This window comes from Frieseomelitta varia, unplaced genomic scaffold (assembly GCF_011392965.1).
Source record: "Frieseomelitta varia isolate USP_RPSP 00005682 unplaced genomic scaffold, Fvar_1.2 scaffold_471, whole genome shotgun sequence".
Classification (NCBI taxonomy): domain Eukaryota; kingdom Metazoa; phylum Arthropoda; class Insecta; order Hymenoptera; family Apidae; genus Frieseomelitta; species Frieseomelitta varia.
This window is the reverse complement of record NW_025110225.1, coordinates 267,578-293,695: the sequence shown is the minus strand read 5'-3', so window position 1 is coordinate 293,695 and position 26,118 is coordinate 267,578. Positions and strand designations below refer to the sequence as shown.

Genomic DNA, 26,118 nt, shown 5'->3' with positions numbered 1-26,118 from the left:
AGTATTTGTGGATATATTTATTTTATTCTAAACTGCTAAACTCTTTCTTTTATACTCACGTTCCTTATTTTTTATTCAAAGTTTTACAGAGTGTTGATATTGTTGACCTAAATAATTATACTCTGTTTCTTAAGGTATTTGTGGATACATTTATTTTATTCTAAACTGCACCAACAGATAAACTCTTTCTTTTATACACGTGGTCGCGTGGTCGTGCACTTTGTTCTACTACTCTACGCTCTTTTGTCTTGTACTCTTTCTTTTGTTTCTTACTACCGTTATTGAAAGCGACACTGAATACTAATGTGTAGGTACGATGATGATAATTTATCTCAATCACCGTACTACAAATTGAAATAACAATTCCATATTTAATTTTAATAATTTATATAAAAATATTATCAATGTAACAAAATATATATTAACTAAAATATTTTTTATAAATAACTAATAATGAATAACGAATAATATGGTATATATATATATATATATATATATATATATATATATATATATATATATACATCTCCATGGTAATAGTTAATGAACTAACAATTTTCTATTGTTTATGAGTTTTATTAAGTTGGAGATGTCGGTTTATCGGGAACACACTTTCCGATTTAGTGAACATAGATAGCGTTGATTTCAATTCCGCGGAGGTTGTAGCGGCCGCTGCGAATGTACATTTTCACGCAGAGGGAAAACAACATGTCAGCGTTGATTGGAACGTTCCCGAGTGAAAAAGAGCAACTTCCACGAACGTTTGAGAAAAAAAAAAAGAGGCAGTGCAGCTGTTTACAGCGCGCGGAGATTAAAGACTGGCGACGAATACGCGACACAAGGATGTTTACGATTCCCATTTTACGAGGTTGTCGCGTAACAAGCGATATTCCCAAGCGGACAACGTTCCACGCGAGGCGAGGGCCCGGCATCCTTGGTACGAGAGCGCGGCCCGACGAAAGTTAAAAGGAGAAGGCTCGGCAACGGCCGCGGTGAGCGCGGCGATCAATCGTACCCAGAAGGGGGATCCAATCGTAAAATAATTATACAATTACCGCGGGCTCGTAATTAATTGCTCGCCGTTTCAACGTTTACCCCGGCTGCGAGTCGTGCAGCAGTGAAACTGTGCTCGTGCTCGCGCCCGCGCGCTCGTCCGCGTGGCATTAATTCATTAACGTTGCACCGTCAAACGTATTTGCCCGTAAAATTGAACGGCCGGCGTATTCGCGATTATTTGCTTAACCAATTTCCGAACGGCGATAGGCCGACGCTATTCCACGCGATTTTACGATCCGACTTTGCCGAGAGTTCACCTCTCTTTCGAAGAACGAATAACCGCTTCGAGAACGTTAATTAGCTACGGGCTTCTATTGTTTCTATCGGGCGAGATGTAGATGATCGAGAATCGACAACCAACGCGTCTCTGAACGATGAAGAAGAAGAAGATTTGTTGACGATGCGACGCGACGCGGAGAAACGGTCGGTTGTACGAGTATGCATCGATGCAATATCGACAACCGCTACCACGGGCCGCAACACGACGGTGCAGTTGCAGTTAATTTGCTCACTCCAAGTGTGTTTGATTCCCCTAATTAATTGATCGGTAGGGTCACCGTGGCACGGCGCGTATACGGATGGCAGTAATCAAGTGCGTGCCCCTGGTACCAGGGCTACGCGTTCGTACGCGTTTGCCTACGAGTGGGCTCGCCTGTTCCACGATTTCGTGCCTTTTTTTCACACTTTCGACGTTAATTTCTTTTAATTATACATATATACGCACCGACGTCCAGCGCAAGACATGCTTTTTAAGCACTTTCTTTGCACTCTTACGTCATGCTGGAGATGACGACACTAATTTACTCAAAAAACGCGTACGTTACGCTGCAGATGGTAACATTAAATAAACTGTAAAACACTATGTGGGGCATTCACACTCGGCAATAGTTTGCCAAGTTTTGTTAGTTTATCAGTACAATTTGTGGTTTATCAGTACAAGCCGTGCACGAAATTTTTTTTCACTTTACTTTAATTCATTTCTCTAAGAATAAATGCAAGTTTACATCCAGCAACATTCACAATAAATCGAGTGAAAGATATTTCTAACAGACGTGAATGAAATATAATCAAAGTGGAATTTACAGAATTCGTGCGGCTGAAAATTTTATAAATAATCCGCTTTCTTAAAGCTCCCTACTGTTGAAATGTAGTTATTATCCGTTAAATTAATTGCTTCCTGTTGATTGCTTACATTTTTTCTTCACCTTGCTTCATTCGGTCAATTCTACACCTACTTTCTACCATTTCTCGTATTTATTTTATTTCTCGTTTCGCGTCGATCACTTCTGTTCAATTTCATTATTAAGGAATCGCACGACGCTAGGAATTTTGCAATTGATAAATTTCGTTTGTCAATGATCAACCTATCCTTTTACACCATTCGTGAAAGCCTCCTCCCGATCATTTGCAATATTCTCGCCTCTTTTCGTTCACGGTCGTTGAACAACGTTCGAATAGCCGACGACATCGTGATGCAACGTTGTCGCGAAACTCGCGGCCTCTCCATAAAACGCGGCGTTATCGGGAGAAAGGAGGCGAAATACGGCGTGAAATACGAACATACTGTCTCGGGGATAGGCAACGAATGGCGCGGTCGTAACCGGAATCGTAAGCAGTCGTCGGTGAGGGCCGATCGATCGAGTGTCCCGGTCGCGTCGGCGATGCTTATGACGCGGCTTGTCGGACAAAAAGAAAGCGTAACGAGACTTACCCAAATGGCCGTTCTCGTAGTAATCCCCGTTGTCCATTCGGTGCTTCTTGAGCGAATGCTGGGGGTGGTGACCGGTCGCCGCAGCCAGGTGGCTGGTTGCGAGACTCAGACCGACGGAAGCTCTCTTCGGTGGTCTTCCTGGCCTGGAGCTGTACAGTGGTAGAGAGTTACTGCGGTTAGAGACACCTGTCATCGAGGTAACGTCTTACCCCGATCGTCGAGCTTACGACTGTCGTCGTAAGTGTTTCGATTGCATCGCGAGAAAAGACGTTCCCCGGGATAATTGTATCCAGGATAATTGGATCGATTAATCTACGACGAATATTTCGCGCGACACGTGACGCTGGTATCTTTTTTCATAGTGATCGGCCGGGTCCGTCTTTTCTCACGAATCGATCACTCTTCGGCCGGTCCCCCGGCTCCGATCTCGAGACCAACCGGTCTCGAAGGAAGAGAGGAAACGCTCGAATGGAGCTCGATGACCAAGTTCTGGTCGCTACGAATGTCAATTAGTCTCTATCTATGAACGTGACGACGTTTCGAGGACTGGTTCTCGGCTGGCTGTGGCCGAACGAAACTCACCTTCTCGCGGTCACGCGTGCTCTACGACATTGCCGCGATAAACTTAGCCGAGAGTGGAAGATAAAGGTACCAACACAGCCGGGATTTGCGTAACTTTTCGTATCGCGAAGGCTCGATTGTTCCGGGAGAGAATCCAGAAACTATTCTGCGACTGTCATTATCGACTCTCGCGAACGTTCGCTAAATCAGCGACGGTCAGGGAGAAAAAGGGTCTACGTGACGACTAGCCGTGAACAGTGTGCCGCAAGTTGCGCGAAAAAGCGTGGCAGTGTGCAGCGATCCACAGGAGTGGATGCTGCGGCTGGCAGAAACGTTCATTTTTCACAGGCGGCAGGCGCCGCGCCGCGTCAGAGGCGCTTCCTCATACACACACACACACACACACACACACACACACACATATACAGGGTGTACGCGTTAAGTTTCGTCACCAGTTTTTAGGCATTTCCGGTAGTACAATTAGAAAATGTTTCAAACAACATTTTTTTAGTATCTGATGGGCTACATGTTTCCATATTCCTAAATCTCAAAGAATGCTTTTTTACGTAGAAAAGTCAAGGTCACCTTGACTTTTTTTAAATGGCACCATATGTTTTTGACATCACAGGATTGTTGCCGATGTCGAGACGAATTCAACAGTGCTGTGAACTTTGAAATGACCTTAAACTATGATACAGAGCACCGCTCTGTGTATTAGACTTTTCGTTGTTGCTATAATTACAACGTCTCTGTTTACTTTCGTCGCTTCCCATATGACGTTTTGTACAAAATTTTCGAGTTTAAAGTCATTTCAAAGTCACAGTATGATACATCGTTGAATTCGTCTCGACATCAGCAACAATTCAGTGATATCAAGAACATACGGTGCCGTCTTAAAAAAGTCAAGGTGACCTTGACTTTTCTTAAATCTTTCTTGAGATTTAAGAATCCGGAAACACGTAGCCTATCAGATACTAAAACAATTTTGTCTGAAACATTTTTCAGTTCCACTACCGAAAATGCTTAAAAGCTGGTGACAAAACCTAACGCATATACAGGGTGTTTCGTAACTTGTGGAAGCTGATTATACGCCTAAAAATAATGAAAAAAAGTCATATAAATGTATGTCCTATCTGTCTTCGTTTATGAGACATAATGAATTTTCTGTTTTAATTACTTTTACAAAAGATGCTCGAAATGACCACTTTGCATTTGAAGACAAGCCTGCACGCGTCTTGTCATTCATCTGGTTACTCTCTCTATCATTCCTGATGTTTCTCGAATTTGTCGGAAGTCTCGCTCCATTCTATTTCGTAGTATTTCAGTATTTTCAATCGATGTTGCGTGTACAATAGATTTTAAATGTCCCCGCAAATGAAAATCTAATGGATTCAAATACGGAGAACGAGCAGACCATGCAATAGGACCTCCACCAATCCATTTATTTGCAAAGTGTTGATTTAAAAATTGCCTAGCCTCTCGGCTAAAATGCGGCGGAGCTCCATCGTGCATAAACCGCATACGAAGTCTAATATCGACTAGAACTTCCTCTAATATTTCGTGTAAACGCATGCTCAAAAAATCAACGTACTTTGTGCCTGTTAGTTCCTTATCAAGAAAAAAAAGGTCCAATTAAAAATTTATCAATTATTCCTGCCCATATGTTTAAACTAAACTGGTGTTGATGTCTTGAATGCACAATAACACATGGGTTTTCTTCATCCCAATTATGATTATTATGAAAATTGAATATACATCTCTGGTAAAATTAGCTTACTAGAGTCTGCTCTGTTTATAAAATTCATTCATATCTCATAAACAAAGACAGATAGGACATATATTTATATGACTTTTTTCATTATTTTTAGGCGTACAATCAGCTCCCGAAGTGGGTCCCACAACTTACGAAACACCCTGTATATACATATATGTACATGTATACATGGACATGTGATTCGAGCTTTTGCTTTCGCCAGGGAAATGTGCCTGAAACTCATTGCAGTAGGATCCTTTCTTTCTATATTCTCGATACAGAGACTATATTGTTCTAGCGATTCTCAACCGCGACTCCGATCGATCCTGCTGACTCCCGAGGACAGCCAGTCTCGTGCCGAAATCCGTTTCGAAAACCGATAATCTTGCTCGATCGACGGCGTCCTTTGTAGGCTGCAGCCCACTGGCGGCACAGCGTAAACGATTTCATTCGATGAGAGCGACGTCGACGAGAAGGGGGCGGATCGCAGCGTCGCGATGAAAATGGAGCAAAAGAGAGCGAACGAAAATTGAAGTGCCGCCGTGGACGAGGAAAAAGGAAGAGGAGAAGTCCTCCCAATATTATATATATATATATATATATATATATATATATATATATATATATATATATATATACATTCAGTGCTCCAAAGGCGGTTTCAACGAAACGCGCATTTCAACACGGGTTGAGGATCTCTGCCTGGTAAGCGAGCAATCTCATAGTAGTCAGGACAGATTTGTAAATCTAATTTTTCATCCCGTCTTTCTGCCAGCCCTCTCTCGCTTTGCCTCTTCACGTTTGCCCACGGTGTTCCTCGTCCTTGTTCCGCGTTCGACTCTACGCTCTCTTCCTCGCGTCTCCCGATCTCTCGATCTTCGTTCTTCGTTTCCCTGGCGCCCTCCCACTTTCCCACTCGTTCTCCGTTCTTCGTGCCTCTCGTTCGCGTTCTATCGTACTCTCGTCCTCTCTCGCCGTCTTCTTGCCCTCTCTGTCCCTCCACCTGTTCTCACGCACGAGATCTCCAGACGATTCTCAGACGGCCGGTTTATACGGCGTTGATCTCTTAAACCGCTTAGCTTCGGGTTACACCGAAAACAAGAACGCACTCTCAAACGCTTAGACCCGTATAATGCGTACTTGTTTGCGTACGAGTCTGCCGATGAAATGAGAAAAGCCTCGCTGTGAAAACGGACGCGCGTAACGACTCTGTCCAAGGTCCGCCAATCTGCGCTACAAATTTCGCGGATTCGATAACGTTGGAGATAAATTAGACCTAATCTCCCGCTCTATATGTTTTTTTTTTTTTTTTGCACAACGTAACTAGCAGCACCTAGTACGTTAGATGATAAAATAAACTGTCGGTCGTTGCTCTCTTGTTTTGAGAGTGACTGAATAAACATAGTACGCGTGTGATCTGTGAGCGCCGAATATCCAGAAAAATCCAACCCAAGTCCGTTGTAATTATAACAGATAAACGCGTGATGAATGAAAAAAAAAAAAGGTCCAGATGTGATCGTACGTGGAGTGCGTGAGAGAACCGAATGATCAGAAAACGATCGACCGGATATCGAGAAAGTGTGTTTACGAAACCGCCGTTGCACGATTTCGCGAGGATAAAAGGAGCAATCGTGACCGATCATTGGCTAAGAGATCGAGAAAGAGTAGGAGATCGGTAATCGGTCATTATTGCCGCAACGACGGAGCCCCGTAGCTACCAGACTTCGTTTCAAATCGGTGGAATTAATTCCCCTGCAAGCGAGACAGGATACCTTTGATACGTTGATCACGCCTGTTGGCGCCGACTTTTTCCTGCGTGCGCTTGAAAAATCTAGATGGTTATCAGTGACGGATTGCGGGCGCACATTTAACTGCTTCAGATCGCGATAAAAAAAACTACTGGAAACGAAGGAATTCCTCGAGACGCCGTAATCGTCGTAACGATCGAGCCGATCCGAACTACGGTTCGCGTATGAAATTTGTGGAAATTCAGATTGAAACTAACGGCAGTAGAATGGCACACAGCTACCCGTAAGATTATCGGCAATGTAATAGATAGAATTGAACGAAATCTATTGTTTATCGTTGAACTATACTATAGTATATACGAGAGTTAGACTCTTAACGCTCCTTGTACGTGTAATTGGAATACACTGGACGAGTTGCCGGCCGAAATAAATACGCCTACAACTCGCATCGAACCTGCCAGATAATCGATCCAGATCGATCGATTAGATACAAGTTTCGTTCGCGTTGCGCTCGATTCGCGTCCGGTCGTATATCGCGTGTGGGATTCGCGATGATCGCGCCAGGTGCTATCCTTTGATCCGATCATTCCCCGCCTTAATGAACGTTGGCACCGCAGAAGCGGCTCCTCGTCCGGCCGCTCGGTGAAAACGCGAAGAAAAAAATCCGGCGGCGCTGAAATCCACGAAGACGTACAAAGATATACGTCCGCGAGGGGAAATATTCGTTACAAACTTATCACATTCGCCATCGTTGAAACGATTCTCGATTGTTTGGGACGAAATCGTTGAAATTCGGCAGAAAGTAAGATGTCTGAGCAACGAGTGAGAATTATAAACAAACAGATGGAGAGGCAGAGAGAGAGAGAGAGAGAGAACGGAGTGGAGAGACGAGGACGGAATCGAGCGACTATAAATTGTCAATTTCGAAGTCAATTTGCCCGGGCTTACCAATCGGCTGCCGGTTAATTTCAAGGTGAATTGTGTCCAATATGGGTATATTATTAATGGCCCGGCGAGGGATAGGGTGCACTCCAGAGCGGAGGGTTGCAACCCCGTTTTCGCGCACTGGCCAAATCTATCGCTCGGGGCCGGCGATCTGCTCTCTCGTATTCGGCATTCCGGGATTAAACGGTCTCTGATGTTGCGCTGCAGCCGGCAGTTGTCGACGCGTGTATACACGCGGTCGCATATGGGTTAAGCTCGCGAGGATCGAGCCTCGACCGCGACCGGAACACGATTCCAGGCCAAACGGCCACTGGTTCTCTCTCTCTCTCTCTCTCTCTCTCTCTTCCCTTTCGCTTCATACTCGCTCTTCGTTCCCTCCTCCGACTTCCGGATTTTCCTCGCGTTCGCTGCATCGTAGCGCGGAGTTCGTAGCCCAGGTCGTTTCACCGATCTCAGCACGCCGCTCGCCTCGACAAAGGAGCCACTGTTGCTTGTTAAACAACGCGCTATCTTTGAATTACGATGCTCGAGCGTTATCGCATCCTGCTACCGTTCTGCGCCGTCCAAACAAGCTCCCCGAAAACGCGGGAACCAGCAGGCCGTGCCCGAGCAGAAACGAGAACGCGCCGTACTTTTAAACGCTGCATTCTTTGCCGTGAGATCGTTTTACACGGTTTCAGTGTCCCGTCGCCGAGCGTGCGCGTTGCGTATACAGCGTCTGTCACGTTTCTCCTATTGTCTTCCAACGAACCACTAAAGGATGTCGCTCGATGAGCTCTCGTCGATCGACGGGCAAACATCTGCATCTGCATCAATCGCCCCGCACGCTGCTTTCGTATCAAGTACTTCCCCTGCCGGACAATGCGTGCTCGGATAATTTTAAGCAACGCGTCGCTACGGATCCGATGTCGACCGTTGTGTGGGAAAGAAACGCTTCGTGGCCGTGTGGAATACACACGTACGTGATTATTCGCGAATCCAACGATTCTCTCTCGCAATTGCTCGCACGTTGCATCATTCGGCGTGTGACGCGCTCGTAGTCGATTTATACGACCAGATTTCCTCGTACAGTCGCGCGAGATTCCACGTGCTTGTAACGCGGAACACTCTTTGGCGTAATTAAAAGAAAAAGAGAAAAACCTATAAACCGCTTAACGCGACGCCGCTCTCAGCGAACGTGAAATCGTAAAACGATATAACGAATAATACAAGGGTTCGTGGCTCATCGTCTAATCGCCAGTTTCGCGTTTACGTCTTTCCCCCGTGATGGTTTTTCTGGCCATTGGCGACCCGTTTCCCTTCTTTCATCATTGTGCGTCTGTACGCGCGCGACCGTGCGCGCGCATAGCGCGATCCTCATCCCCCGGATCTTTTTCGAAAAGTTGCGAGCGTCGAGTTGGGCGCGTCCCTCCCGTAAAGCGTCGTCGCGGGCAATTCCCGTCATAACAACGACTTCAATTTTCGTCAAAAGTCTTTCGACGTTATCGTCGTCGTCGACGCGGCCGCCCCGGCCTCTCCATTTTCTTCCATCCTTTCTTCCTTCCTCTTCTTCCCCTTCTTTTTTTCGTTTCCTCTTTCTTTTTTTCGTTTCTGCCTCCGGGATCGATCCAGGCTCTTTCGATTTCTCGCTTTATAAACTCGATTGCCCAGGCTGAAATCGAAGAAAACGGGCGAACGGCATTTTCCAAATTATAAATTTTTACGAGGGCTCGGGCGCCAAGAGAGAGTAGTTCCTCCTCTCTTTCTCTATTATTTCCTTTTCACCGGGCCGAATCCCCGCGCTTCATTCTCCCTTCCCTCTCTCTGTAGATCGCGGCAATCCCGTCAGTCAGATTGGATTTGTCCGATTTCGCGCCCGGAGTGGAAAAGAACGTGCGAGGGTCTGAATGCGCGCGGTCGTATCCCTCTCTCTTCAACGCGCGTCCCCTCACTACTCGTACTCTCACTCTCTCTCTCTCTCTCTCTCTCTCGCTCTATCACGCTTTCTCCTTCCCTTTCTTCGTCTCTGTCTCTCAACCACCCTCGATATTATTCCTTTTCACGCTCGTTCTCGTTCCTCGAGCGGAGAAACAAAGAATCAGCCGGTTTACTGCTTGCTTCCTCGAGCCGGATCGAACGGCGGTAATACAGTCCATCGAAAAAGTTGCGTGAAATGGAGCAATAAGAGTGTCAGAAACGTCGCCATGGATCATATCTCTGGACTAACGTCGTTCGTTCTCTATATTCGTACGCTCTGGAAAGCGTTCGTCCCCGTTTGGAAAACATTCGGCGATTCGTCCGGAAGGAGAAAGGCACCGTGAACAAACGCGTGTCGTGCTTATTTTCCACGGATCTACTTTCATCGAACGGATCGTTCAGTAACGTGGAGAGTTTCACTGGTGAGTAAAATTGCCGCAAGTTGCTCTCGAGAATATTTCTCGCAAATGGACACTGTTCTGAGAGTTACTGTCCGAGAGCATCGCTCAACTGTCCGAGTGTCGCAAATGGACACAATATTATACTGGTCTCGAAACGGTTTCGAAATCCTGACAGTACTCTCGTGCGAATAATAACAAAGTGTGGTCAAAAAAGTGAATTATTGAACTAATTTCTTTTAATCTAAATTATTATATAATATATATATATTATATAATAATTTAAATATTATATATAAATATTATAATATTATATAATATTAAATTATATTAAATTATATTAATATAATAATTTAAATTGAACTCTTTTTTTTATGTTGATTTTTCTTTTTTCTTAAAATATTATGGGCAACTATGAAGGCGCACATTTTTTGCACCTCCATAGTGATGACATTGTCCACACTCGTGTTTTGAACGCCACAGTGAGTAGGACCAGAGACAATGAACTCTCAAATGGACACGGTTTTGAGAGTTCTATCGGATAACAAGTTCTCGGTCTCTTTCGGAGAGTGAAAATTCTCAAAGCTGCTCACAAATGAACACAACGTTTGAGAGTACTCTCGAGAATAACTCACGCGAGGCTTAACGCGGGAAAATATCAAAAAGTTGTTGCCGCTAAGGCATCCGAGTCTTAAGTAAATTTCTCAAACAACAACGCCGCGTATGCCGCGATATTTACGAGCGGCTATTAAGAGACGGAGAGAGAGAGAGAAGTAAGAGAAAGAAAAACTCCCCTCACGCGATGAGCCAGCATCGAGAGAGAGCATTTTCTAATAACCACGATGTTAAAGTTGGGGTGCGTAACACACAAAAGAAATCTTTCTCTTCCGTCGTGAGGGTGGGCCTCGGTAGACTTATCTTAGTAATATTGGATTAAAACTTATGCTTCTCTCGGTCGCAATACGTTATTTTTATTGCTCGCGGCTTTGCATAATATTCGTCTCAGGGGCAGTCCGCCTCTCTCTCTCTCTCTCTTCCTCGAACCGTGTTTGCTAAAACTCTCTCCTCGTTCCTCCTTCCGGTTTCCCCTTCTCATCCTGGCCGACCCATCTTCCAGGCTAATTTTAATTTCGATGCCACGCCGCGTTGGGGAACATTACGATTTCAGCGTCGCTCGTTTATTTATGTTTCGAGGCTAGGTGGGCCGCTTATTAGCCTGCTCGTTCGACGGAGGAGGCGCACCCGGGGGTGCTAAGGAAATTACCGAAATCGTCGCGACATCTGACTCGCGCCGAGAGGGCGAGACTTTTTCAGCGAGAGTTTCGACTGACTGATCCTCTCGTTGAGTCGACGAACGAGGAGACAAAGGCAAAGAGAACTCGCGGATCGCGCAGATGCGCGATTAATCGGAATACGAAGCGTGTAAGCGTGCGAGGCAGATGTCTCGAGGGCTCGTCCAGGATGAGGCAATATTTTTCCCGAAGCTGTTCGCGCCCGGGCTCGTGCGCCAATTTCAATTTCGAGACCCTTGTAAAGGTACCGAGCCAGTTTATTACCGGTGGCGCTTCGTTCTAGCTCGAGCACGCGATACCAATCGAATCTCACTTCTCGTCTCGCGAGTTACGTGTAAAAAAAAAATCGAGCTTTTTACGGGTCACCTATTCGGCAGTTGGGTCTCTCGGTGGCCACGAACGAAAGACGGCACTCACGTGGCGTGGATACAAGGATCCCATCGAGGCGACGCGACATTCCTTCACGCACGCGATACGTACTCGCTGTAATACCCGATAATGCCTCTATTTGCGCGTGGCAGACGAAACGCGGAGCACGCTCGACGTGCGTTACAGCCGCGTAATCCCGGCAATCTCGAGGACGTGGCCCAGTCTTGGGAACGAGTAATCCTGCCAATTTGGACCAAGGATTATCCAAGAGGAAGAGGGACAGAGAGGGTTGCGCGCACGATCGCGAAACTCGAAATAGACTCGAATATTCGCGAATCACTTCCAGCGAAAGACAAAGACTCCCGGGCGTCTTAGCGTTGACATTCCGTCCCTCCGTTTCCTTTGGCGAACGGGGGTGTCAAGCGGCGAGAAAACACCAACCGTTTTCGGTCGACTCGAATAAAATATGCCGACTCGTAAAGCGCCGGTGGTGGTCGATTTTTTGTCGATGAACACGAACAGAGAACGACCGAGGAAGCGGTATCTCTGATTTTAATATTTCTACGATAAATCTGCACCCAGGCCCTTTTTACGACTTACGATGAGATAAATAACAAACAGCCGCCAGTATCCGAACAGTATCCCTCCGCGAACAGTTTCTTTTACTCTCGGCTGTTCGAAGCGACTAGCCGGGCTTTTACGAGCGCGCTGCGATCAAACACGTCCGAACGGAACCACGTCCAGATCGAAATAATAAGCGCGATGCATAAACTCACGCCGACTTACGACTCGGAGCCGTTCCGTCACGGCCGTTCCTTCTCGAGGGCTGCGTATTTTACTTCGTCGTCTTGCCGAAGTGAACGTTAAAGAAAAGGCGATGAGAGGAGATCGGTCGTCGAAAACAATGGACAAAGTCGCGTTTTATCGGGCTCGCTCTTTGGCTCGCTTTCTTTTTTTTCTCGAAATGGAAACCGGACGACGAGCCACGACGTGAAACGATGATAACCTCGGGTACACCGTTGTCGTTTCGCGACAAGCACTAATTAATAACGTAATTAAGCCGAGGCCGTAACTCAACGCGAACGCGGCGCAGCGGCCCAGCCCGGGCAAGAATAATTAGGGAATTATTTTGTTTCCAAGAGGATCTGGAGATCCCATCGAGCGGACGCGACGCGGCAACGAGGGTTATTCGCCGAGGACAGCCCCCGCCCGCCGCGCCGAGCCGAGCCGAGCCGCGCGGCTAAATTATAATTAAATATCAAACGTTTGCAATTACCGGGTTGCACCTGCCGCGCCCGTTTCCGCCCCGAACGCTGTGCCAGCCAACGAATTTCGGTCTACGTAAACCGGTTGGCTGCCCCATTCCTATATATCCGTGTTCTCGATTCGCCACCGAAACCGAATTACCGAAACTATGCGCGTCCCTCGTCTTACTCGCCACCTATCCTTTGATTCACGAGGTTCCCTGATTATCGAGTAGTACAGTAGGATACTTGGGTCAGAGTGCCGCGAGCAGCGGCGAGTACGCGCGTGCACCGGGCGCATCGTGTCGACGATCGGGCGTTGTGTGCGTGAGGGTGTGCGGCCTCGGGCCTTCATCCAAGGAGCCGCAGAACGCGGACGACCAAGAGAGAGGACCGAGAGAGCGCGTGGACGTTGTCGGTTTGCGGTTGACCCGTGCCATGCCGCACTCCGATACCTCTGCGGTCGCAGCCACGCCGGCACAACCGGGCTACCACATCGCCAATAACGACGTCGACACGACCTCTAAGAATCCGCCGCTTTCTTCTTCTTCTTCTTCTTCTTCTTCTTCCCTCTATCGCGTTTCTCGAAATTTTCTTCAAACTTTCTCGAATCCTTTTGCTCTGCTTAATCGATCGAGAGAGATTCATTTGAATTTGAATTTAACCACTTGCGCTGGCAATTGAATCGCGGACCATAACGAGCGACCGAACCGTCTACAATAACTCGCCACTTTCATTTTCTTTTGAAAGCTCGGCAGTGTGACATCACTAGATAGAAATTGTTGAGAAGTAATAAACTTATCATTTGTTTCGCCTGGGTTGCGTTTAAATATAACCTAACACTGAGAGAAATGTTGCAATTTGGGACAAAAAAAAATCTCGACGCACGTCATTCCTCTTGCGCTGGCAACTGGTTCGCGGACCATAACGAGTGACCAAACCGTATACAATAATTCGTCTTTCTTTTTCTTTTGAACTCGTCGGTATGACGTCACTGAATAGAAATTGTTAAGAAGTAATAAACTTATCATTTCTTTTACTGGGTTACATTTAAATATACCTAAAACTGAGAGAAATGTTGCAATTTGTGACAAAAAGTTCTCGTGACGTGCGTGACACGTCATTCGAGCGCAAGAGGTTAAATAGATCAAAGTATTAAGTGATCAAACTTCGCCAGTGTGTCTTCTACGGATAGAAATAAGTGTTACATAAACATAGATCCGCAAATGTTTTATAAAAATATGAAATCTAAATAAATATCAAGTTTGTAATTAGCTTGAGCTGATTGTGTTCGATTTCTTTTCCTTAGCGATATTTACTATTTTTTGTATTCTTCCGTATTCTTACAATGACTTTCATTCGAACAAGTTTGTGTCAGTTTCCATTTACTATTTTTGTGGCGTTTTAGGACCTACCCTTTATATCTCTTTTTTTTTTAGATTTTTATTCGTAGGACATATTGGCGAAGCTTGATCACTTAAACCGCGGACACCCTGTATAGTCGACTGATCGCCAAAAGGACTCGGATGATCAACCGGTTCCGTAGCGGTGCGGAAACGAAACACTGGCTCAACCGCAGCAACAAGCAAAGGCATTCGATCAACGAAAGAATTGAACCGGTCGTGAGCGTCGCGCGCGCTAGTTTTGTTCGTGGTTGATCGCGCGAGGCGCAACGCCGTGTCCGGCGCTGGCCAAGCGGAAGGGAGAATCGTTCGAAGCGCGATCGCACGGAGAATTTTCGCGCCCTCTTATGGCCAGGCGATCGAGCAGAATTAGCGGAACGCTTCATCATCCTTCGAGGGACGACGAGTCGTCGAGGCTTGTTCTTTTTCTTCGATCGCCCGGCAAGATTTCGCGCTACCTTTCATACCATCCCTTTCTCATCGACACCCTCCATCCATCTCTCTATCCCCTCGTCGCCAACGAAATCTCGAACGAACGGTCCTCGGATCGTTTTGTTTGTTTGTTTGTTTCCTTTCGCCGAGTGCTGGAGCGACGAGCTCCGCCGCGCGTTTATCTCCGGCTCGGATCGGAAAGCGCGTGTATCGCGAGACGGCGTCCCGATGGGGTTAAGCGGTAACGTGGTTACTGCAGCCATCGATATCGCGTTTCAACTTCGGATTCATCCCTCGTATTATTCCGAGTTGCGAAAGTGATCGTCGGTATATAGAAACGGAGGGTGAGCCCGGGATGAGTCGGCAGAAGCGGCGGCGGCGGCGGAGGAGGAGGGACGGCGTTGGGGCGGCAACGAGCAAAAGAGAGTCGCTTTATCTTAATGCCAAAATCAAATCGGCTCTTGCATGGAATTAGAGACGGCATTACGAGCTATCAGCGCATATGCACCCTGCATCGGTGCAACCCCAGGCTTGGCCTGTTACCGACGAACTACGCCACCGTGCGCATCGTGGCACAATGCCGGGTCGAAGGGCGAGAACAATACACGTCGGGGGTAACACGAGAACCCCCGCGTATTCCCGGCAATATTCACCGGGACCCTCTTTCCTGCCAAGAATCTCGTGGAATGCGTCGACGAGCCACCGATCGGATTGCGCCTTGTTTTCTTCCGGTGTACGTTCTGTCAATCCTGTTGTTTTCAATCCTTCGTTTCTCGATTAGCATCGGCCGGCTTGCGCGGGTGTGATGGATACGACAAAACTACGCACTCCTTTCCTAACGAGGGGACGTCCTTGTTAACAAACACCAAAAAGACAGTTTTCTCTTCCCATTGTTCCCATGAATCGACGGGCACGACGAACGATTATACACGGTCGCGTTATAAACGCTGGGAAAAAAAAACGGAAATTCGAATAGCCGAGAGGACGGGAGTGGCGCCCGGGGGAATTCTCTCGCGAGGACCTCGACCAAGGCATCCCCGCCGACCTCTCGTCCATTTCCTCTGTCTACCCACCTTTCTCTTTCCCTTTCTACCTCTCTCTCTCTCTCTCTCTCGCTCTCTCTCTCTTCGACCGTATATTTTTTACCCCCGTCGCACCGCTCGCTTCCTTATAAACTAATTTCGTGCCGAGCGCCTCCCTGCTGTCGGCGCGCTCAGTGTCGAACAATTGAATTCTCTCTTTCCATTTACCTATCCGTTTGTATCAACATTTACATTTATATTTGAATAATGGGGAAAATAAAGAGGCCCGGCGTCGCCGTTTTCGCGTCCGACGATTCCGGGGCTCCTCGCTATTACATTTTTAAGCGTTCGTTTCCGAGCCCGCGGCACCAGCCATCCCTCGGCCAACGACAAACGAACAACCAAGGGGTAAAGAGATACAGTGAAAGAGAGAGAGAGAGAGAGAGAGAGATGGGGGAACGGTAGACGACGCGACTCTATTCTCTCGCGACACTCTGGGAATTCCACGAGTGACACTCGACGCGACGCTAACGCCTCGTATTAACATTTAGATAAAGCTTATGTTAATATTATTTCCTGCTGCCTCCTCCGAGTATCGGTCGAACCTAGTACCCTTTTCCCAAGAATGTCGTGTCGTTTGCGACACACCCTTTTCCTCCTTCTTTCCACCTTTTACGAGCCTTCGCAATCCCACCTCCGGCCACGTACCAGCTATCTGAACGCGAGCAAACTCGAACGCTGCGGGCGTTCCTCCGGCGCTGCGTCTCCAGCGTGCAATTTCGTCCGACGTCATCGCGCGCGCGAGACACAGAGAAGCAAAGTTTCTTTCGCGATACGCGATATACAAATACGTCGCTCTACGACACTACATCTTTTACTCACTCTTGAGACTCGAATTCTTCGAAAGATTCTTCAACCTCTTGCGCTGGAATGACGTGCCACGCACGACGAGAATTTTTTTTGTCCCGAATTGCAACATTTCTCTCAGTTTTAAGTACATTTAAATGTAACCCAGGTAAAAGAAATGATAAGTTTATTACTTTTTAACAATTTCTATCCAGTGATGTCATACCGACAAGTTCAAAAGAAAAAGAAAGCGACGAGTTATTGTATACGGTTTGGTCACTCGTTATGGTCCGCGAACCAGTTGCCAGCGCAAGAGGAATGACGTGCGTCGAGATTTTTTTTTTGTCCCAAATTGCAACATTTCTCTCAGTTTTAAGTATATTTAAATGTAACCCAGGTAAAAGAAATGACAAGTTTATTACTTTTTAATAATTTCTATCCAGTGATGTCATATCGATGAGTTCACAAGAAAAGGAAAGCGACGTATTATTGTATACGGTCACTCGTTATGGTCCGCAATCAATGCCAGCGCAAGGGGTTAATCGTTTATTGTTCTATAATCGCTTCGATCGACCGGAGGAAGTGGAAGAAACGTTAAAATCGTCAGAAATCGTAAAGATGAATACATACACGTGGAAGTAGTCGTCGCGAGTCGTTAGTACCAACGTTGATCCTCGATCGTGGGCCACCCTTTATGACCGAGGCGTGTCACTGGCCCTCGCGGCGGCATTACGCGCGAGCGTTAACCGATGATTTAACGACGCGTGGTGTGCCCGCGGATCCAAACGTCGTTGTTCTGCCGCTACGACTTAACCCGCTTAAACGCGCACACGTCGCGCTGGAAAATTGACAAGCCAGGTTTAAGCGTCCATGTTGACCGACCGTTCGTCTCTTTCAGATTGGCGTCGCGTGGATCGACGATAAAGGGCGCCTTCACTTACCTAACGTCTATCGGCGATAGTTACACACGCTCTTGATATTCTCGATGGAAAATATTTTCCCTCGTAAATCGATGTAAACAACAGTTTCGTGCAAAATTGAAACGGATTCAACACGAGAGCATGCTCGGCGATCGCAGTTATAGTCTAGTGCTTTTGGTAACTGCCATAAATTAATTATTAAAGGAAATGGCAACATAATTATACATAATTTCTTCCTTAGTGAATGGAACTGAAACGTGGACACCCGGAATGCTTGTTTTTGTTATTTTATAAATGGAACTTGTCGAAATTTGTTTCCACAACGGAATTATAAATGACACGGTTGACAATCTCCCGTCTATTAAATCTTATAAATTTTAATATATTGGCTCACTCAGTCAGAAATAATTGCCTGTTTCATTCACCGTTTTACTCGCCAAAGTTTGGTGAACACTGACCCATTAGCCAGAATTTGTAATAGTTTTAATAGCCGCAAATCAACAACGTACAAATATAGATCTCTCAATCTCATGCACTAGTACTGGCAATTATGTTTCTCGAAATGCTCGAGTCTACTTGAAACAAATTTATTCTGATGTATCATTTATCTACTATGCATTGTGGAAAGACTCTCTGCTGTAAGTAAATTAAATTAAACAAATGATAGAAAATCACCACCATAATATCACGTAATACATACTCCTGTGTCGGATGATAAGAGTTTCGCCGATTAATTGGCTAGTTGGCTTTTTTCTCGTGGCACGAGCTTCTTCGTCCATCGGACCGATTGCTGGCGAGACAAAAGGCAACTGCGTCCGATGACAACGATACTCGCTACACGAGAGATCGATAGCTATTACGCAACGATTTCGAGACTGCTTCGAGCAAATTTATTACGAAGCCGGAGGGAGAGAAGTCCGGTATTCTCCGGGGAACGCCGTACATCGATCGACGTAGCGCACTGGCTACGAAACTAATCGAGAGAACGCTCCGTGTATACGTGTATATACCGGGGACGATTTTTCCTGGAGGAGGCACTCGTGGCAGCCATTTTCGTCGAAATCGCGTGGAACGTTGTCGGAGCAGGGACACGAGAGAAGAGGGAAGAGAAGAAAGATACCGCGAGCTAGCAACGCGGCAACGACGTAGGGTTGTACGTTTACGAGGTAGCATATTTCTGGTAGTGTTCTGTTGTCGGTGGGCCACCCACCGCGATCTGAGCAGTCAAAATAGCAGCCGAAATCATAACGGCCGATTGTGTCCGTGCTCGGCACGGTGTTATGAAGCAGTAAACTACGTCTCTTTCCGTTTCACTCGACTCGTCTTCGATTCACCACCGCGTGTCCCTCGTGTACGAGATATACGAGTCCCGGGTCTCGTCTTATGGAATAATTTCGATGATTGGATGCGAGGGACGCGCTTTATTTCGCTTGACCATCTGTCTAGTTTCCCCCCCGGAACGGCGTTTCTCGTTTCGCGGTTCGTTGTGTTTCATTTCAATTTTTTTTTTTTTTTTCTTTTTACCGTGCCCCCGCGGTATATTCCGCGGTAACGTACACAGTCGTGGCTCTCCTCGATGCGAAATCAAAAATTGTACGGGACGATCGGGACGTGGAATTCGAGAAAACCACTTGCCGTGCAATCGCGTGACTGACAAACGTTTGCCGGTCCCCGTGCAGCGTTGAACCATGCGTTCTCGAAACGTCGCCTGACGACTGGAAACACCGCCGAATCCAATCCGATACGTACCTGCAACAGAAAGAAAGGAGCACGACGGGTGAGCGTGTGACATCAGGTAGTTTATGAAGCGATATTACAGTGATCAGTCGTTCGTAAGACGTACGATCGGAAATGGAGAAAGGGAAAAAAGGAGCGACTGACCGGTTGTCGTGGCCGAGCGCAAAAGGGAACAGCACGCGCGAGGATAGCCCGTGAACGAGAAAGAAAGAGAAAGAAAAACGAAACAATAGAACGAGGGAAGAAGAAAGGGCGTTGATTTGTGGAACAGGTTCTTCTAATTCCAACTCTTCCTCGCCTCTCGTTTTGAGAAGCGCGCGATGGTAGTAGCGTGGTTGGATCGATAAATCAGGATAGCATTAGGCGCCACTTCGTATTGGACTCGCGATCTCTTTCCTGCCGCCTTTCTTCCTCCCCCCCCCCCCCCCCCCCCCCCCCCCCCCCCCCGCCGGACCAAGCTTCCTCGCCAAGACGAGGCGAGTGCATGTGTGTGTGTGTGCACGTCCTGCGAGTCTCGGGGATTTATACGGGCAATATCGAGTCGGGATTAGCACGATCGGACGGACTCGAGTCATGCTCGCGGTCGATACCACGTGGCTATTAGTGTCAAAATAAAAATGTGGCCGCAATATATGGCGAGAACCGTAAGCCCTCTCTTATTGCCACGGCTGCGATGATAGAGAGACTCGACCGCGTGTTCTGTGCTCGCGCACGAACCATCGTGTCCAGAGGAAAAACGTTGGAAAAACGAAACGAAGCGAAGGGAAGAGGCGAGAAAAAAAGAAAAACTGGCCGCTCCGTCGTTTTTCCGTGTATTTTGCAACTTTCGCGTACCTGGTAATCGAGATATTTTCACGATTCGCCACCGTGAATCGCACGATAGTTGGCGTGCAACGCAGACGCGTGAAAGTAGGAGCTCCGAAAAAAAAAAAAAAAGAAAGGGGGAAAAAATCCAACCAGGCCGAGTCACCCCATCGTTTTCCTCCTAAATAAAGTGACCATGGATCAGGGGTGGCCAGTGCCTGGACCGAAAGACCCCGAGCGGCAATAAAACGCCCTTCGTCTCGTCGAGCTGTCGGAGAGGCCGCGCGAACCAGGCTCATAAAACTTAGAAACAATTGTCTTTTATCGTTTTGTTGTTATTTAATTTTCTCCCGAATTGGGCAATCGAGGCGACGAGCGTCGACACCTCGACGCTTCTAGCTCCTAAATAATTTACGAGTCCCAGCTACACCGACGCCGCGTCATCGTTTCGTCCCGTCCTTCACGAATTCGAGAAAATCCGCCAAGTGTACGTGCGTCTATCGCTCTGTCGCTTTTATCATCCGTACAGCGCGTTCAATCACGGACACGAATAATTCTTCGAGAGATCGGCGCTGGGTCTCGAAGACAAAAGCTGTACACCGGCTCGGCAAAACAAATCGTTTCAAGTGTCTGCCCTGTTAGAGAATGTCCCAGCGGTACGAGCTCTATTTTTATATCCGTTCGTGCAGGAAGTTGGCCCCGTAGGATGGGGGAGCCCCGTGTACACGAGGCCCCCAATGAAAATAATTATTAGCGTTAAGTGGACGTCGTTAACCGAGAGGAGACGGTTAGCCGTCGATGACAGACGTTAGAGCGGTTAGGTCGAATCACGCGCGCAACCAGCTTCGATGCATGAATCTGCGCTCAGCTCCGGCAGAGGATGCGGATCCATTGGCTGGAACAACTAGATTTCATTGCGTAATGCAACCTAGCGCGCGCCTCATTCCCGGTCGCCTCCATGTCCTCGTTCAACTTGCTCGTCCCGAGGACAATGCTTGGCCGGATCGACCAGTTCCTCTCCTGTCCATCGCGCAAATTGACCCCGTCTCTCGCCTTTCAAAAATACACTACACGCGAGTTCTAGTTTCCAATTTGATCGGGACCAGACGACGGGAGTACGAACAAGTTAACGCATTGTGGACGGGAGACGCGCTATTCGCGTCTTTCGTGCTTCAAAGGTTGCGGACAGTGACACCTCGTTTCAACGCGGATATATAAATTTTTCAAAAAGAAACGTTACTAGAGATATTTTCAGTTTTATTTTCATTTTAATTATTAATAAAATAATACACTTGTTAAATGCTGTACATTCTCTTGAGCCGTTTCATATCATACGTTAAATAATTCAAAAAATACGAGAAAATACAGACTATGTGCTTGTCAGAGCACACCGTGCTCAATGTGTTGCTATAAATATAAAATAAATAACCGTTAAAATCTAAAATACATAATAAATGGCATCTTAAATATTATTATAAAAAATATATATAGTAATATTTAGGAATATTTTGTCAATGTGAATTAAAGATGTGCATATATGTATGCATTGTACAAAGTTTCCTCGTTGCTGCAAAAATGTGTTGGGCCCTGGGAGCAAGTTGGACGCGCCGAGTGCGGTACGCAAAGTATTAAACGATCAGGACCGACTTGATCACGTTCGAGATCGCTCGAATCCGTCGCTAGCGAATGACCGTAATAAATAAATTCCATAGGGTGGCGAACGAACGAACGAACATTATGTACAACATATAAATAAACGGTTTATACCCGGGGTCTGGACGATTCTTCTCTCTCCTCGGTTCCTCTCTTCGCTCGTCTAGCTATATTTGAATTATGAATCGTAAAAGCTAGATCGGCAATCGAGTCGGACTCACTTCGGGGAAGGTTAAAAGCCACGGTGTTAACTCGCTCTCTGTAGGATAGTATTGACACTGTACTCTCTCTCTCTCTCTCTCTCTCTCTTTCTCTCTCTGCTACTCGTGTATGTATATACATACCTCGGATCCGACCACTCGAGTCGAGCACGGTCTATCTACTATTCTCGTGAACTACCGCTTCCACGAGGAACAGCGATCGCAAGGACGAGCATAGAAGAGGATGTTCTTCTCCTGCACTATTCTTTCTTTCTTTTTTTTTTTCTTTTTTTGCCTCGCGTTTCTGGAATCGAGATCTTTTACTCGATTTTCAGAATTACGCTCCTCACCGCGTCGACGGTTATTTTTCTTACTTCTCAATACCTGCTGCGTTTTTTCAGCCGCTGTTGGCCCGTTTGCGTTTCTCTAATGTCAGAATATATCTCAAGTTTGAAGAATCTTGATTTAAAATGTCCTTTTAAAGCTTCTAAATTCTTCAAACGAGAGAGTGAGATTGAAATATAAAACTCGAAACCGATCGTAGCAGAGTTAATGTTTCTGTTACGTTCAAAAGTGTTTCTCCTAAAAAATTGGTACGATTTAACCTCTTGCGCTAGTAATTGGTTCACGGACCATAACGAGTGACCGAACCGTATACAATAATTCGTCTTCTTTTTGAATTTATCGACACATCACTCGATAGAAATCACTAAGAAGTAATAAATTATATCTCAATATACTTAAAACTGCGAAAATATTGTAATTTTGGGCCAAATATTTTCGACGTGCGATCGACAATCCCGAATTCCGTAACACTTGAAAATCGAGATGGTTCGAACGATCTTCTCGTCGCGTCTCGCTGGAGAACCAACGCTTTTTTTTACCTGTGTTTCGCGAAAAAAAAGTCACAGGAGAACGGGCGCACCTGTCCCTTGCTCGTGTCGTTCGCTGGCGTTCGTTTTCGAAAGGAATGGCAGAAATCTGGTCCGGAAGCGCGGCAGGGTTGACACCTGTACCCTTGAGAACCAACTCGAGCCACACGGAGGTCTATTTGAACGGAAACACAGTCGGGATATCGCACACTGCTCCCACCATTGTGAGATGGCTTTGTAGTCTGGCACACTCACACGCGGCCAAGTCGCACGCACACACTCGACAACGGCCCTCTCTTTCCCTCCGCTTTTCCCTTCAGTCAGCCTTTCTTTCTCTCTTTATTTTTATCCTGCTTCGCTCGTTATTTATTATTCGCGGCGATGGCTATGCAAACGAGCAGCGAGGCGGGGACGCGCGGCACGGCGGGCCCCGTTGCTCCGTCTACCGGAAAAGCTATCGTGCCGCTTTAAAAATGGAATATCGCTCGTCTTCTCGCCATAGCTCCTGTTTTTTTTTTTTTTTTTTTCGAAATGAAACGACTAACAATAAGTCTGATCCGTCAACGAATTGGGAAGAAAAGAATAGAAACGACATACAGTGAACATACAGTTATTTTCTGTTTACACCACGTCGAAACATTCCACCGTTTTCTCGGATAGATACGTATTCATGTATGTATGTATGTATGTATGTATGTATGTATGTACATATCTGCTTTTCGTCCTGGAGCGACAGCGCTCTAGCGAGAGAGGAGAGACTTCTGGTCGAAAGAGATCGGCGCCACTCGAGCCCCCCAGTCTGGAGACTCGAGGCTGTCACTCGTTTGAAAATGATGCAGGCCCTTCGCGATAACGATATCTTTTACAGAGAGGCCGCTTTTCGGGGCCGCTGCGGGACGCGTCCAGCGGGCGCAGAACCAGCGTTCGAAACGATCCAGTTAGCGAGAGACAGAGGCTTCAAAGCGGAGAACTATCGAGCCTCTCTTTCCCTTTCCCTTCGTCTCTCCCCTCGCCCCGGAGATCTTTTATGGCTATTTTTCATGAGAATGATTTCGCGCGATACAGAAGCGCGAACTCTTTGTACGAGAAAAGAAGAAGAAGAAGAAGAAAAAAAACAAGACGCCGTGGCTCAGCATTTTTCCACGGTAACAAATTCATCACGGTGGTTATCTGGCCGGTGGGATCGGGGCGCCGCGCAATTCCGTATCATTCTTTCGACCGATGTAATTATCCTCGACACGCGGTACCGTACGTTGCATTTGTTATGCGCGTGCGTTCGTATATACGCGTCTCAACGAGGCTCGGCCAGCGGAACGCGTCGTTGCGCTCGGCCGCGGCGTGTTGTACCTCGGGCCCCTGTAGTCTAACTCGGCCAACGTACAACACGCACGTTGACGAGCAACGAAGACGGAGACAGCTCCCTGTCGCAAATATTTCCAAGTTTGTCCTCGTCCTATCTATCTCGTCACGGTCGGCAAAGCTGCCGCGACATGAGAACCGAATACGGAAAAGCCTCGACGAGAGTACTCGTCGGCAAGCGTGTCGTTGTTGCGAACAGGCCGGTACACGCGACAATGTACTCCGTTGTTTCCGCGTTGTAGCCTGCCTACTCCGAAGAGTCTCCCTCTCGACAGAAACTCGAGTGTTTCTTGCGTGTAGCCTGTGGCCACAGCGGGGGAAACTCGCCGCTCGCTCCGAGTGAATCTCCGAGAGAGAATCGCGCGGCGATCGACCAAAGATTCCGTAAGCTCGCCGCTCATCGCTGGCGTGTTCGCTACCGATCGATACGGACACGCCGACTCGACTCCGTCGCTCGTCCACCATCAACAAGGGTGGGAAAACGGCGTGCGAGCGCCAGATAGAGGAGATAAGAGAAAGAGGAGTACGTGTATTAACGCGATCGAGCTCGTAACGCTGAAATTACAGACAGGGCAATCGACGCGACGTAAAGCCGCGATGGACGTTGGCACGGCGATACGCGCGAGACTCGACAACCGTTCCTATATACCCATGCCGCCCGTGTCCCGAGAGTATTACGCGAAATGAAGCCGAGAAGATGGTCCGCCGCTAGCCTCGCTCTACGATACGATCCTCATCTCGACGAAGGAAAGAGCTTCGAAGATCCTCGCGGAAGGACTTAATCAACGGTCCGAGTGTTTATGATTTTTGTTATTGGTGTCGTATCTCGGGGATAGCTTCGCCGGATTTCGCGCACCCTTCGTCTTCGCCGGCTCCCTCCTGTCTCTCGTCTCCTCGTTTCTCCCTTTCCGAATCTCCGCGTGTTCTTTTTCTTTTTTCTTTTTTTTTTTTTCTTTCACCTATATATATACGTGGTTCGTTCCCTTCGATGGTTCGTTCGAATCACCGCTTCGCGCAACCTTCGCCCAGGCTTCGGATGAAGCCTGAAATTTAGGACGAAGCCCGGGGAATTTACTTGGAGAAACGAAGCTCCCCCAACCGTTCGAAGGACCGAGCGTAAAATCGTTCGCTCGTGTACCTACGACCGGAGTGTGTTTCGACCGCAAAACCGCTGTCGTTGACTTCTTCCCTGAACTGCACGAATTCCATTCGCGAGCAGTTTCCTCGAACGTTGCCGCGGACAGATCGAACAGGGACAGAAGGGCGGAGGAGGACGGGAAATCGAGAGGAAAGAATGGAACGAATCGAGCCAGCGCGAGGAGGAAGCACCAGTGACGATCGAAGCTCGTCGAGCGTGCAATCACGCGGATGGCTCGGCAAACATCTCCGCGTCCCTCCACGGCCGTGTTTTATTTTCTCTCCATCGGGAGGAAGAGAGAGGACGGAAGAAGGAGAGAGAAGTCCCTGTGGCGATCGGTCAGCCGCGCACACGGCTGTTACATATGTTGTCCATTTCGTGTTCAAACAGTACGGAAACCGACGGGAACGAGGAAACGTTTACCGCAGAAACGACCTCGACGATTCCGGTTCATAGCGCCCGGACTTTCTTCCTTCGTCTTCCATCCGCGCGTTTCGCGCATTTATCACGCACGCGTGTCTCAGATTTTTAATTAGAACGATCTTTAACTTTTATCGTGTCGAAGATTTATTTCTTGAATCCTACGTTTTTTTTTTCTTTTTTTTTTTTTTTGTCAGCGTCAATGTTGAGTACAGACACCGAAACTTGAAGATATTCTCTTCGTCATTGTCGATAAATCATTGTCAACGTCAAATAAAT

The 26,118-nt window shown here is 47.2% G+C and overlaps 1 protein-coding gene across 3 annotated transcripts in view; it reads right to left on the bottom strand.

Annotated features, from left to right (window-relative positions):
- The window catches only part of LOC122532785 (dachshund homolog 2), a 182,866-nt gene that overhangs the window by 113,474 nt on the left and 43,274 nt on the right, over window positions 1–26,118 (bottom strand). For 2 of the 3 annotated variants that reach the window (XM_043661875.1, XM_043661873.1), the window contains exon 2: window positions 2,768–2,916. In XM_043661875.1, the coding sequence (XP_043517810.1) occupies window positions 2,768–2,916 (149 nt within the window). The remainder of the gene's footprint in view (window positions 1–2,767; window positions 2,917–26,118) is intronic. The other variant, XM_043661874.1, reaches the window with a different exon arrangement.